General features: G+C 39.0%; 1 protein-coding gene across 6 annotated transcripts in view; it reads right to left on the reverse strand.

Annotated features, from left to right (window-relative positions):
• UGP2 (UDP-glucose pyrophosphorylase 2) overlaps nt 1–16,177 on the reverse strand; it is a 48,637-nt gene that overhangs the window by 32,155 nt on the left and 305 nt on the right. Inside the window, exons 1-2 of one of the 6 annotated variants that reach the window (XM_070512724.1) lie at nt 16,004–16,176; nt 704–831 (exon numbers count right to left, since the gene is read on the reverse strand). In XM_070512724.1, coding sequence (XP_070368825.1) covers nt 704–831; nt 16,004–16,013 — 138 coding nt within the window. In that variant the 5' untranslated portion in view covers nt 16,014–16,176. The other 5 variants (XM_070512727.1, XM_070512723.1, XM_070512728.1 and 2 more) reach the window with 5 other exon arrangements.

The following is a 16,177-nucleotide window of genomic DNA, read 5'->3' on the forward strand; positions in this document are numbered from 1 at the left end:
AAATTTGACTATTTGGTATATCTTTATGCTTTACTAGTGTATCTGAAACTAACAGGAATAAAAGCAAATAATCTTTCCCATCTCCCACCAGTATCATGTAATCTGAACACCATTTGGTCCCTGGGAATTCCAATTGGTTCTCCACATACATTCACCAATATCTTTCTCTACTCTTTTAAAGTGAAAATTAATCTTCACCAAAAGAAAAGGAATAAAACACAGCTAACCTCAAAACATGAAGTACAAATTGAAATTTGAAAATGAAAAGGATAATCTATAGATTTATAAACAAAAAGTAAACAACTGCCTATTCTGGGACCCCTCTATTCAGCTGACAAAGTAGCACGGTTCTATTAGAATTGGCTCTCTGAAAAGGCATGCAGGACATATGTTTGATAAGCTAATTTTTCACAGTTCTAACTGAACGTTGGTATCCATTTCTCCAGCTGAAGATACCAAAACACAGAATAAATAAAGTGTAATTTTGTTCTCATTCTTTTGGACTTTAGAAACTTCCTAGAATTAAAAAAAAAAAAAAGACAACGGTTTTACAATGGCCAAATATTGAAAAGCCTTAATTGTTCAGCAATCCTAATTTTTTTTAATGCCACCATTACATCTCATGCTTATTTTAAGCTGGATGATCAGCAAGAGCAATTCAGTATGCAGATGGATGAAAGCAAAAGCATTGTAGAGTCCTTACCTCAAACTCATGTGATGGTGCTGTGGTAAGTATTTTTTCTAGTTCCTTCTTCACAGAAAATTCTAGCTCTTGTCGAATGACTTCTTGGAACTGAGAAGCACCATCTTGAGACATTGCTTTGCTAAGATCTTAAAACAAAAATATAAAACCATCGACTGAAAAATCAGACAGCCATTCAAACAGCAGGTAAACTACAACTGATTTATCTCTGGTGGTCCAGCAAAGGAAAAGGGCTCAATCCTATGGTCCCATATCCTCTCGCAGGATTTCAGTAGCGTCAACTAGTTAGGACTCTATAATCATATGGGTTCAAATTTGACTATTTGGTATGTCAATATGCTTTACTAGTGTATCTGAAAACTAATTAAACACTTTTGGGAGGATGAGTCAGGTAGAAGTAAAAAGATTAATCTTCATTTGAAGATTATCCAGTTCCTTCTCATGTTTCCCTTCTAACCATCAAAGCTGGAGAACAGTGAGCAAACTAGAATAATGTTAATAAGGGCATGTGCTGAAGGGGTATGGCAATTTCACAGAAGCAGAAGACTCTTCCCTCCTCCAGGCTAGATGAAAAATTTAAGAAATCCTTTCCATTTTAGAAGAAGAGCCACTCCAGTTTCATATTCCTTATTAAAGAAGAACTCCTTAAGAGAGGCAATTCCAAGGTGCCTCTACTCCCCTGGCATCAAATTTTTTCACTTTAAAAGGAGAAGGGCACAGGGCTGCCTCCCCACTTGTGGACCCCAATTTCAGCCAAGGCTTTTCAGTGCTCATCTGTGTCAGACAAGACTAACACAGCTTTTGGCATAGCTGGGCATCTCTATGACAGACAGATCTCAGTAAAGGTGACAGAAATGCCTGTTAGATGAAAACAAACAAAAATAGAAAAATACAGAAAAAGAAAACATCCCAGGTCCAAGTACCTGGGGATAAAAATGCCAACATAGATTGGTTTACACATTTAACCATCTAAGCCAGTAATCAGCCTGTCTACTTCTCATAAAATAAGGGACAATCAGGTTATTACTCACCTCCCCCTTTATCCTCAACACCTAACTCAATCTTATTTTATAAATGTATTTTTGAAGCTTATGTTCAAACATTTTGTTTGATAATTAGCTCGACAAACGTGAGTTAATTTAGCAGAATCATATTTCAATAAAGCTAAAAACACTCCAATAAAGTGTTTATTACTGAAGTTTATTTAACTTCAATAAAGCTAAAAAGACCAAATTCCTTCATTTGTTCTATGGGCAAAAGGAAACATTTATACAGACAGAATTACAGCCAACATAATCAATATTTTTAAGATGCTTTTGAGAGCAGAAATTAGTACATTGTGTAACTCCTAAGGCAATTTATTTAATGTAGATAGCCTCTCCCTCTCCCAAATATCTAAAAATGTTAACAAGTGAGGTATTTAACATAGCTCCTCAAAAATCTTTTTATACACACTTTCAATCATATTAAAATCCAAGAGAAAAAGATAAAAACAAGGAAATGTGGTGAGAGCACACAACCTAATCCCAAAATAGCCATCTTCTAACTGTGCTCTTTTTACAGGCATAAACGACAACATAACTAAGTTTATGGACTCCAGTAATACTACTGTCACTATGTGACTCAAACTGTGGTTCATAAATAACTTATTTGTGAGCTAAGAAACACACATGTGTGTTCCATAAACAACTTAAAGATATGTTTTGACTAATAAGTAGCAAATTTGATTATACTGTAAAAACCCATGACAATGGATGAGCATGTATGCATAACTATGACAGATAATTTTTAAAAACTCCTGGAGAACATTTTAAACTAGAGTTAATGTGACATCAACCACTCTTCTTCATTGTTGGCTGACTTTTTTGTAATTTAAAATTTGTCACAGGTTAGGTCCCCCACCCTGCCGCCCCACCATGTACACCTGGGATGTCTCTCCCCTAGTCTTTAAGCCAACTCCCATATTAATGTTTAGGAAATAATCTGGAAACAAATCTACTAAATATAAAATCTCTAAATTAAAGAACACATGAACTGTTTGATTCTGTGTCAAATCAATCAATCAATCAAAACAGACTAAGAAGTAACTACATAATGTTTTTTAAAATAAGTTTCTTTTGTTAGACTCAAAGACATCTAAAGACCTGCTGCTTTGTTGTTGAAGTTAGATCCTAAAGGTCAGCATTCGCAGTCACATTCCTAAAACACAGTAATGGAAACATTTAACTTACTTATATTCTGGGCACATGCCAAAATGAGATAAAACTAAAGGGAACTGCAAAGTTTAAAAATAACTATAGTAGCTGTTTGAGATTTGCCTACAAGAAAATAGTAAAAAAAAAAAAAAAAAACAAGAAAACCACCAAACTTTAGAGACTCCTTCTGCAGAACAATAGTCTATCAACGTACATGATCTAAGGCCAAAATGCACAGAACCCAAGTTACTATCCTTCCTACCCAGCCAAGCTAAGAAAGGCTGACTAAAAGACTCACTTTTAACACTACACATGATCTCTGCCAGCTGCAGCAGGTCCAACCTTCAGACAGAATCAAGAAAACCCAGACACAGATTCAAACTTGAGTTGTGACAAATATCCCTAACCTTTATTCCTCCTGTTTGTTTGACTTTTTTTTTTTTTTTTTTGGTGAGGAAGATTGGCCCTGAGCTAACATCTGTTGCCAATCTTCTTCTTTCTGCTTGAGGAAGATTGTCCCTGAGCTAACATCTGTGCCAATCTCCCTCTATTTTGTATATGGGATGCCACCACAGCATGGCTTGATGAGCGGTGTGGAGGTCTGTGCCTGGGATCCAACCCAGGAACCCCGGGATGCTGAAGTGGAATGCGCAAACTTAACCACTACACCACTGGGCTGGCCACCCCCTCTCGTTTGTTTGATATAGCACCTAATACAAACAAAGAACAATTTGTATGCCTTCTACCCCCTCTACAAATATGAACAGCTTACACAACAAAAGAACGTTACAACAAGCCTATCACCTCTTTCATCCCATTCCACTGCTGTTTCCTTCCCCTTCCCCTGGGCAAAGTGTTACTATGAAGTTCTGTTTTTCAGTGATTAAAGCATAAAGAAGGGTATTTTAAGGAATAAAGAATATTCAAGAATAAGGAAGTGTGCCTAATCAAGAAGAGTGTCTGTCTTAAGCACCTGGCACAGACCAGGAGGCACAGAGCTAGAGACCATAATCCTTTGCAGTGACTTCCTTATGCACCTTGAATTTAAGTAAAGTCTGGAATTTCTGCTAGGAGAAGAAGTACAGACCTTCTAAGCTTTCTTGGACTTAACACTCTCAGGTTACACTTCAGGCAATGACAGCTGTGTTTCTAATGGAAGGTCAATTAAAGAATCCCCTGAATAATGCAAGATTTCTAACCTCCTAAAATGTTTTGTCTGTCCTCAATTCCTAGCAACAGCGAATTGATCCTCTTGGACTTTAGACAGAGAGTGGATTAGAAATCAAACATTTCATTACCTCAGTCATAAATCAAAACATTTTTGGAGATGAAAGGCAGCATTTAATCTACCCTCAACATTTTACAGATGAGGACACTGAGGGTGAAATAGCTAAATGACTTATCTAAGGTCACAGAGCAGGCTAACGTTAGAGCTCAGAAGCAAAGCTAGTTTATTCTGAGCCTCATCCTACCTCAGGGAGGTGGAAATATCCTGCTCAATTTTTCCTCCTACTCTGGCTCTCTTTAATCCTTGGCACAAAATCCCTAAATAACACTCTCCTCCAAAAATATTTCTATCAGAATGTCTTCTTATACCCAATAGAACAGACAGGAAACTTTCCATCACATAAAACTGGGCTTACTGCAATTGCCTTGGTTGACAATTATAATTTAGAAAATTGGAGATAGAACAGGCAGTAACCGTTTTTTTAGAAGTTTTCCCCCACCTCAATTTCCTAATTCTTCCTTGTTCACAAGAACTAAAATTTCAACATCGTGGACTTTCCTATCCAACTGGAGCCAAAAAAAAAAAAAAGGAGGAAAGCAATACAATTAAGAGGTAGGACGGGGCCGGCCCAGTGGCGCAGCAGTTAAGTTCGCACGTTCCACTTCAGTGGCCTGCAGTTCACTGGTTCAGATCCCAGGTGCAGACATGACACCACTTGGCAAGCCATGCTGTAATAGGCGTCCCACATAGAAAGTAGAGGAAGATGGGCACGGATGTTAGCTCAGGGCCAGTCTTCCTCAGCAAAAAGAGGAGGATTGGCAGCAGATGTTGGCTCAGGGCTAATCTTCCTCAAAAAAAAAAAAAAAAACAAAAAGAGGTAGGAGACATTCAATCTAACAAGTGATTGTTTTCATTTCTTAATTCAGGTATTTCGTTTCATCCATTTCAGCCACTAGGAAGCATATATAATACCCTTCCTTGACCTCCTGATACTGGCACAAACAAAACAACATCACATTCTAAAATAGAAAGCTAGCTTCACAAAGTACAGGTCATAGAAAGGCTGCAGAAAGAACACAGAGAGCAACAAAGAGGCTGAGGAGCCCTCCCCAGGCCACCTCCCACCACTCAGATCTGATCAACCTCAACCCACACCGAGAGGTACCCAAAGCCAGAGAAGTGGAGAGCTCGCTTAAGCTGTTTTAAACCAAGAAATGACTTATGACCCAAATAAGTATAAAACTCCAAGAATGTAATAACAACTGGAAATAACCCTCAATAAAGTTGAGGACATATACTGACTAGTTTTGTGACCAATTAAAGCTAACCATCCTCTTCCGGGCTCTCACTGCAGTAATTTAAACTCAGTTATTTGTGAATATTCTTCCTAGAAAAGCTTTTCTTCTTTGGACCAAGCCTCAGTTTCCATAACTAGCTCTTCTTTCTTCTCTTACTCCCTGGGTTTCCTAAGTTTCTGTACCCAAACCACTTTTCTCATCAGTCATTCCCTTACCAGTCTCCTTACTGACAACTCCCAAATACATGTCTCTCATCCTGATCTTTTTTCCTGAGCTCCAGGCTCACATTCCCTACAGCTTTCCAAGACCTTTTGCAACTGGACACTCAGCTGGGTAGCTAAAACTCAACATGCCCAAATCATCTAAACTAACTTCATCTCCCTGGCCTCCCGCTCCCCATGGCATTAACATTCTCCTAGTCACCCCAAGGCGACCTTGGAAATACCACAATTACAGTTGGCTCTTTCCTCCTTTCCCCTCCCCGTATGTCTAATCCAATACCATACTTCTTAACTGAATCACAATTCCATTCATTGCTTTCCATTCCTGTTGCTGCCACCTTAATTTCTCTCTCATTTTCACCCTCCTGGTCACTTTCCTGATGACAACAGCTTTCTAACTAGTCTGCCCATCTGTCACTCTGATCTGGTGGTACTAAGCAGAATGGATTGGTCCCTAAACTGCAGCCCTAATCATATCACTTCTCTTCCACATTTGATGGGATTTTCCTTTGACGGGAAATAAATACAAACTCCTTGGCCAGGCAAGTCTTAAAAGCCAAGGTGAAGTACCTTTTTGAGTAGCCAAAGCTAATGAAAGTGCTAAAGCAGAATACCTAAAGGCTGCAATTTCCTACTCTATCCATGACATCTCAATAGTGCTTCTAAAACTTTAAAGTGCATACAAACCACCTAGAGGACTTGTTAAAACACAGATTCCTGGGCAAGCTCCCAGAGGTCCTAGTCAGAAACTCTGGGATTCTAGAGTGGAAGAATATGCGTTTGTAATAAGCAAATGCTGCCAGTATTGCTTTCAGTAGCTCTGATACAGGTTATACTCCATTCACCTTAATATGTTTGTAGCAGCCATGCACATCGCTCTTCTCCCCAGCCCAATGCAATTCTGTCACTTATCCTCAGCCCCAAGGCCATGTACTTCAGAGATGGCACCAGGCCCAGATTGGTCTTAAGCCTTCCCAGTGATTGGTTTAAGCATGAAATATAATATGATTTTGGTCAGTAAGCCAAGAGGGTATAGTGTGCCAAAGGACGTTGAAGAAAAGTTTTCCTCACTGAAAAAATAGACACATGAGAAGAAATAGTACCTTCTCCACCCCTAGATATAATGAGCATGTGTCAACCCCTCACCTCCAGTTTCTTCTGCCATTTGATGACCTTGAAGGAAGCTGACCCAAGAATGAGACAGATACGCTTAAGCGAGCAGAGCAGAATGAAAGAAAGATGCATCCTTGTACTGAATTAACCAACCTGGAACATCCTACTTCAAGATTCATGTGATAAAAGTCCCTCATTTTTTAAGCCAATTGAGTTGGTATTTTTCTGTTCCATGAAATTAAAAGCATCCTAACTATTATAAGATTGTTCCAAAACATATATCTCAACTGTCATTCAACACTTTTAGAGAAAACAGAAATGAGGAGAAAAAATTAGAAATTAATGGCCCAGTGTTGAATTCCAAAATCATGAGAATCATTCCAACCTCCAGGAAACCTCCCTGATCCCTCAGTCCCCAAGGCTCAAACTGTAACTCCGAGTAGCTTTTGCTATTTTGGGAGTGGCATTCCTAATGTTCTAGGTAGCAGCTTCAGAACATCCAAAGAGAGGCCTTCCTTTCCACCTCAACTCTTCTACGTGGAGGTTTTAATCACCCCAGCCTCTGCACTATAACACCCCCCAAACTTTAATTCTTTGTTTAGATGTCTGCCTGCAAGACTTAAGGGCACAAGCCATATTATGTTTTTCCCAACACCTACCTCAGCACCTGGCACAATACAGGTACCCGATAATGTGTAAATAAATTACAGATCAAGACTTAAATTCTCATAATAGTGGCTTGACCAGCCACTAACATATCATTTGTCAGAGTTTAGTTTAAATGTAATCTTCTAGAAATCTTTCTAAACTAAGCAAGATTACCCATTACATGGTCACACAGTAGACCCCTGTACCTCTCCTTTATAACATCATACTTCTTAAAATTTATTCAATGTCTATCTTAGCCAACTGATTATAGTCTCCGTAAAAATATATCATGTCTATTTTGTTTGTTCACTGCTGTACTCCCAGTGCTGAACACAGAGCCTGAGACATAGTAACTAAGTAATGTTTATTAAATAAATGAGTAAGAACCTATTATGATCCAGCTATGTGCTGGGAAAAGATAAAGAAGGTAGAGTCCAGTCTAGTGGAGGTGGTATCTGATAAGGCCAAGCAAAGTGTTCAAGAGCTAAGGGCTAAGAAAAGTATGTACTGTCGTCTCTTGAGTACCTGAAATCTCCAAAACTCCTGAAGCAGAGACTGATTTATCAGTCAAGTACCAGGGAGGCAGTCAAAGAAATTCCAAACTGGTAGGCAATCTAGACAAAACGAACTCTAAATTTCTTTTCAATTTTTATTATCCTGTATAAAAGTCAGCATAATGTTTTGACTAACCTTAGAGATTAAACAAAATTGGGCGATTTATATATTTAGATTTAGCTTAATTCAGGAAAAATACAGTCCATGTCATTCACTCATAAGAAAAATAAGTTGATTTTATATTATCAATTTTATATGATCTTTGAGTATTAAAGTCAATGTTGATTATTTTAGATTGTAAACTATAGTAAGACTGTTTACATTTACATAGATTTTTAAATGACTCAGCTTTACATACATATGAACTTACTAATAAATGCTTTTTCATAACACAAATGAAAAGGTACCAGGCTTTTGAGAACTGTTCCAGCACTGAATATGCAGAGCTACTTGCTAATCAAGACTCTTGATAATCATGCATTGTTTACTTAAAATGTTTTTAACTGTTAGAATATATACATAAACCTGAGTTCTTATTAATAATTAAGATTAACCTTGCTCTCATACAACAGAGTGGCTCTTAAGATCTCAAAAAAAAAACCCCAGAAAATATCAATTCTGGAAAACAGAACATTCAGAAGAAATATGTCAACTAGCTAAATAATATCACTTGGCAGTAAATTTAATGGATGATAAGAAGGCGAGCCAAGCAGCCTATCACACTCATTTGTTCAGAGGAGGGAAAATGGATACCAACATAAAATCATCACCAAGGACCAAAAAATGATTTGGCAGGCCTGCCCTGTTACTTGATACTTGTGCATTTATATCAAATTTTTAAGCCCAGAAAGGCTTTAAGGTCAGTGAGTCCAGTTCCCTTATCTTGGAGATAAAAACAGGGCCCAGAGATGCTAACTTGCCTACAGACACAGTAGCAGGGCGGAGCCGGACTCCAAACCCCGTTGCTTGGTGCCCTGTTTCTCCTTCCCAGGGGAAGGTCTCCTCTTTCTTGGTTACAGTGCATTTACATGATCTACCACCTCCAGGCATATGCCACCAAATCTGAATGAAAACCAGCAAAAACCCAACTACGACTATTATGTGAGGTTAAAACTACATATCAGATTAAGTATTCTCTTATGTTCTTCAACTTTTCCTTCTATATTATTTATTTTCTGGGCAATGAAAAATCAAAGAAAGCTTTTATGCACCGTATAAATATTTTATTACCAAGGCTAAGCATTTACCATTGGCATAAATGGACTCAAAACAGTGCACAGAACTATGTTATTCTGTTTTCCTGCACTCCGGAAGTTTTAAAATTCTAGGCACGGTTAAAACATAAATGAAACATCACATCAACCTTTGCTGGGGCAGCAACCAGAGGAAAATACAAACTCCATTCACCTTGTCCGAAGGTCTTTGTGGCCAAGGAGCAAGTGGAGCTATTGTTAAAGGGAATGTCCCCTAGAACAGTATTTTTTACAGTTTGGTGACTAACAATTAAGAAGTGGACTAAGCATAATATGACTATTTCATGTACATGAATATAATGAATAGCATTTTTTTTTAAAGATACAAGTGAAATCACAGAGAAACAGGCAACTCTTGATTTACATAGGAAAAACTAACAAATATCTAGAAATGCTTTGGAAAACAAAACATTTTGCTTTTTATGTAAGTTAACTGAGACAACATAGCCAACTTCTCCATGGTCTTCAAAAACAATCTTTAATTGTAAAAATGGTTTGGGGGCACAACCAATTCCATTTGGCAATGACTAAGAAAAATAAACAATGAGACTGTTGGCAGAGGCAGAATTTGAGCCCTAGACAATTACTTTACAACAAACCAAAGGAGATGCCTGCATCACCAATCAAGAGAACTGGGAAACAGCTTTCAAATGGAGTATTATGCCCTTTCTCACACATAAGCCCAACCAAAAGAACACATAAAATAAAGTTTAATTTTCTTTCAATAGTTTAGCAAGCCAACTTTCAGACTTTAATGTTACTGACAGAAAGATGCATGCCTAGTAGTAGCATTTTAGAGATCTAAGACATATGCTTTCAATTAATACTCATTGTGCCTGAGACAACCCATCAAATTACCCAAGAGCAAGATGTCCACAATTCAAACACTCTTACCTCAAGTTCAAAATATGATATTTTAGAAAAGAAACAGTAAAGACTGATGTTAAAAGGACATCAGTCTTTAGAAAAAACTCCTGCTTTTAAAGAGATCTTCAGCAATCAAAAGGGTGATAAGTCAATCGTCTTTCCTCATTCCCAAATCCTCAGAGGCTCTCCCCCACAATTTTATTCCAATATTGCTGGGATTTTCTCCACTGGCATGAATTCCGGATATCAAGAAGAATAGCACTGGGGAAAGTTAGTACAGCCAACTCTTAACTATTCATTTTTACAGATAATCCAGAGTTAGTTTGACTTTCAAATATTTGTTTATAATAACTTTTCAATAATGGATACATACGACTTTTTCAGAACTCCTAACAGCTGCAACTTTCACAAAAAGTACCAAATACAACTTGGTGGAAACTGGAAAATCACAGTATATTATTCTTTTACCTAGAACATTTTCATTATTAGGCCAATTAATTCTTCACACAAATTAAGTATCCCATTACTGCAATTAAAGTTAAAACAATTCATAAAGTTACTACAATTTTCTATGAAGAAAAAAATAACATACATACACAGAGAATGGTCTCTGTGAAGCACAATTACCAAAAAACACCTACTATTCAAAATTACCATCTTAATTTCCTATTAAAGTTATTTTTCAATTTATCTTCAGAATATTAAAACGGTACTTCCAAGAAGTGTACCAGTTAATATTTATTTTTCTGTTCCTTGTCAATTTCTTTTTCCTCAGTAGGCTTTCACAAATGAAAATCATCCGTCTTTCTAGAAGAAAGACCCAGTTACCAAGAACAAAATAAATTTAACTATAGAGATTACAAAGTCCATGTAGGAAAACAAAGTTTTCATCAGCTCAACTCTTTGAGTTTCATTTTCCATTTATAACTGTGACTCTGAATTTAACTAAATCCCTCTCTCTAGCAACACAGTGAATCCTGAGCCACATCTTTCAAAAATGAGAAGTGTACCTTAGTCATTACTTTTGCCCCCTCCAGTCCTGCCTCTCCTCCTGCCTTAAATCCATGCCACAATCCCCCTGTCATCTAAATAATCAGCAACAGGCTAAATTTGGTCTTGGGATTTGAGAAGAACCAGGCCTCAGAATGCTTCTCATCCCTGCATTTGTCTGAGACCCTCCAGTTATAATTAGCTCAGCTAATCCTCCCTGGCTAGCTGCCATCTATCAAATAGGAATCACCAAAAAAGTCATAAAAAGAGAATTCCAACAAATGGGAAAGTTGACAGGCCTCAAATATTTTTTAAGTGACAAGAGGTACTCAAATGGCTTCCCCTGAAATATAAGAAAGCATCTCAATTTAAGAACATTAAGGGGCATTTTAATATAATTTGGATAGATAATGGCCTATTAAAATAGTTTAAAAATAAAAGTTCCTCTAATATTACAGTCTAAGCACATAACATGACCTAAACTGACTAGATGACAATTGTCCCTGCACCATTTATAAGTTTCAAATCATGCAGGGAGACTACCTTATAGCTCTCAGAACTTTTAAAAAGCAAAATCCCAAATGGCACCCATTGACAAAGCTGGCAAAAAGTCACTGCTGCTGATTACCCCTAGTACTCCCAACTGGGACAAGGAGGCCCTTCTCACTCAGTTGCTACTCAGATTTATTTAGAATAACTTCGGGGCCCTGCAACAACCCCTGAGGTGGAGAAAACTAGCAACGGAGAAGTAATTTCACAGGCAGGCAGAAGGTGACCTGGGAGCAGAATACGTCAGCTAGAGATCATGCCCTAGATCCAGTAAAGAAGAGTCTTCCTATGAGAAGGAATCTTAAGCGCCTGAGGAACATCGACTTGGGAGATGCCCAAAGAAAACTGAACCTTCTTTTGGCCAAGGAATATATACTGAGAACTCTCCTGCCTATCGATATTAACTATTTTTATTAATTGAACATTTCTATCTAATAACTTATGGTCAAACTGCTTGAGAATGGAGATGCCCAGGTTTCCTATAAAGCTCATTGCCTAGATTTGGGGGAAGAGATTCCAGCAAAGTGTAGCAACCCCAAGTTCTAGGACATTAAAAAACACGTGTATATAACACAGGTATAATACCTAGATCTTCTCAATTTTAAGTGCCGGTCATAAGGATTCCAGGAGAAATCCCAGTACAGAGAAACCTCAAAAATTTTGTTGTTTACTGTACTGAAACAAAAACTGGCACCAACTACGTATTCACATCACTGTTTAAGCTCCTTCCCGCCCCCCACCCACCCCCACACTTTTTTTTTTTAACCCATCAACTCCCAAATACTGGAGGTCTGAACACCAAACTCAGAACAGGGAAATAAAGAACTATCATACCTGCCTTGTTTCTGTTTATTTCTGTTGATGACATGTGGTTATACTTACAGCGGTAATGCTACATAAAAGGCCGCCATCATTTTAAGAAAGAGAAATAAAATTTACCGGCCATCTAATATGTGACTAGTATTCACAAAACTCATTTCTTTTCAGCTTCTTAATAACTCTGTGGCATAAGTATTAATATCCAATGTTTATATAAGCAGAAACTAAAGTTCAGAATAGTTATGTGTCTAAGATCACCTGTTGGTAACAGGATTCAAATCTAAGGCCACACCCTTTTATTTTTCTCAACACTGACGTAATCTAAGAGGTGTTACCAAAAAAAAAACCACAACCAAAAACATAGGCTAACCTACCAAAATCGTGTTTCTCATTTATGACAAATTCTTTTAGAGCACCCACCACTTCAAGACACTGTATTTCCCCCAGGGATATAATATTATCTTTGCCAACAGGGAACTGACAGTCTAGTTAGAGAAACAAGCAATTTAGATAAATTTTTAATGTAAGAGGCAACAAAAGGTATTGGAAAGGAGAAAGGTTTCAGACGTATTTGTATAAGAATTTCAGTGCTTAGTAGCTGTGAACTTTGGACAAGATACTTTAAATTTCTTCAGCGATAAAGTCATGATAAAAATCTACCACCTCTCAGGGCTCTTGTGAAGTTTAAACGAGATAACATAAAAACAGTTGGGGCTTAACATTTGTTCAATCTTTCCCCTATGAAGTGGTATGAGCTAAGTGACAATGAGTGGAAATATCAATCAGTGCTACAACAAAGATCAAACAATTTGATCTGCTACAAAAAAATTCAAAAACAAAATCCCAATCCTTACACCTGAGAACTGATCTGTAGAGACAGCTGAGTCATTAGCCAATTAGGTTTATCATTTACAACAGCAACAGAGTTAATTAAACATTTAGAAGGTTTACCCTTGAAGTACAAAATGTAAACAATGATAGACGCACAATCACGTTAAACTTTGGGGGGGAGGGAGGTGTCATTTTTGTGCCAAACTGCCAATTTAAAATGAAAACTAACATTTAAAGCAAAACTGGATGGCAACTAAATGCAATATTGGATTGAATCATGGAATAGTAGTCTGTATAAGCCCGTAGTTAAGAGAAATGTACCTATGACTATTTCTTAGTTTTGACAAATGTGCAACTTTTCTATAAATCTAAAAGTATTCCAAGACAACAAGCTTATTTTGTTAAAAAGTGGATGACAAGGGAATGACAACATTCACAGTCAACTCTTAGGCACTGCCCCTTGATTTAGAATCTCGTGAAGACAGCCATTAATAGCAAAGGCTGTGAAGTCAGTCAAAGCACACCACCTCACAAGTCATTCTAAAGCATAACTACAAGGAACACCTGGAGTTTAACTAACATTCCTAACTTTTAAAGAGAAGTGACTCGTCCACTTTTCCCTAGTGTATTCTTGCAAAATACTGGCTTCTGGTCATTAAATTTTGTTGTTGCTGATACACAACCAGCAAATTTCTAACAGTTCACCTCCGTCTTTCTATTCTTGACTAAGACATTTATTCAACCAGAACATAAGAAGGATCTCTCACCACAAATAACATATAACACTAATTTGAAAGTCTAATGACAACTGACATTTCTGAGCTTAGTGCTAAGGGCAGGCATAAGTGTCCCATCTGTTTCCACAATAAGATAGGCAGTCAAATTCTCTTGCTAGTATACAAAACTCAAAGAGTCAATAAAGTGATGTAAAACTTACTGGGGTATTTTTATTCCCAGGGTCAAACGATGGCCATTACTGACAGTTTTTTTTTTTAAAGTACATCTACATTTATTGACAATCACATGAAGTGGTCGTGAACTTTACTAGCTGTGTGTGCAGCAAGATGGCTGAAGCTTTCATACTCTGGGGTCTGCAAGAAAAGGGTTTACTCACATCCCAGAAAGCAAATCCTATGCTAGAAATTGGTGACAAAAGCTTAACGTAGCAACAATTTCAATGTGTACAACGTACACACAAACACAGTCTTACTGCTTAACTCAGTTGAGAGGCATTCCTTAGCCCTTTTTTAACACACGTGTAGAATTTAGAGGGCAATTTTCAAATTTCAAAGAAACCTTAATAAGCTTTCCAGATTTCAAAGGAAAAAAAATAAAACACAGCAATGCAGCAAAGTCATTTCTCCTGCTGAAATGACCTCCAGCTTCTACGAGCTACTCCCGATTTCGCAATAAATGAATCTGAGACTCCAACCACGTACACACAGAGTAGAAGCTGAGAACACGAAAGCTTCCCCAACCGTCCTGGAAAAACTCACTGGCCTTCCTTCAGCCTCCCCTGCTCCCCTTCACGTCTGCACACACACAGTTACCTTGACTTAGACCAGGAAAAGAGAAGAGGAATTAATTAGCAGCCAAAATCCTGTTTTATCATCATTTACAGCCACTATCGGGGGAGCCAGAGTACTACTAACCTGATTTCAGGGAGGCAGAACTAATCCTAGCAGGGCACAGGGGTATAAATTATACGTATCGCAAACGCCAATCCAGCAACTCAAGGCAGCTCAAATGTCAATTTAACGAAAAGGGTTTCGCAAACAGTATCTCAAATGAACGTTTCCACTTCCAAACCACCCACCAACCTCTCGACTGCCGGTACCCAAATTCGGCTGAAATAACCCAGAAGATTAGCGTGTCTTACCTTGTACAAATCTCGACATTTTAGGGGTTTATTAAAGTACTCTGGCTTATATATATATATATAAAATATATATATATATATTAATTTCTGGAAGAGTCACGCTATAGGGCAGGTCTCTCTTTCTCCCTTGCTTTAACAACCGACGTGTTCTTTCTCTTCTTCCTATGTTTAGCCACTTAAGGGACTATTTATTCAAAGCGATTAAAACTGCCTCAAAAAAATAAAATAAAATACACCCAGGAAAACCTCTCCCACTTCCAAAACACACAAACTTGGCGTGACTGAGTCTGCTTGGAACTCCTGCCTACTCTGCGCTCCCGACACAAGTGAGGGCCCGCCGGAGACTCCCGGAAAAGGTAAAATCACACGAACTTAAATTTCATCAATGAAAGAGGCGGACCTACAGCGGCTGTTTCACCGCCCCCCGGGCCCCACGCCCTCCGAGGCCGGACCGCAGCAGGCACTGGCGGCTCGCACCCCCGGCCCCCCCTCCTCTCGCTGCCGCCCAGCCTCCGGCCGGTTCCCCGGGAAACCCTGGTCAACAGTGGCCCCCGCCCAAGCACGGGTTGAGGAGGCGGGTGAGGCCGGCAAAGAGGGGCCATGCAACCATTTTTACCAGCCCATAAATATCCCGGACTAGGAGGCGCTAAGAATTTCGCGCTCTGGCGGCCGGGGCCTCAGCTCCCGCCTTCCGGCTGCGAGCCGCGGAACGCTGGCGCCGCTTTTTCCCTGGAGGAGCCCACGGCTCCGGCGCCCCTCCCCCGCTGCGGACGCTGACGGGCCGTCCGCGAGGGGAGCACCCGTGCGCAAACCCGAGTTCGAGACACCAGAGCCCGCCAGAGCCCCGACCCTACCCTCGCACATTCTAGTTCCTCCTGCCCTGCGCTCTTCCGAACCCCAAATTCGGCCTCCGGGGCCACACCACCCCGCAGAGGGGAGAGGGGCTGTACTCGTCTCAGGGAGGGAAACAACCACCCAGAGAGTCGTGGGAAGCTCAACCCAGCCCCTCCCCAAACCGCCACCAAGAC

Source organism: Equus asinus, chromosome 6, assembly GCF_041296235.1.
Source record: "Equus asinus isolate D_3611 breed Donkey chromosome 6, EquAss-T2T_v2, whole genome shotgun sequence".
In the NCBI taxonomy this organism is placed as follows: domain Eukaryota; kingdom Metazoa; phylum Chordata; class Mammalia; order Perissodactyla; family Equidae; genus Equus; species Equus asinus.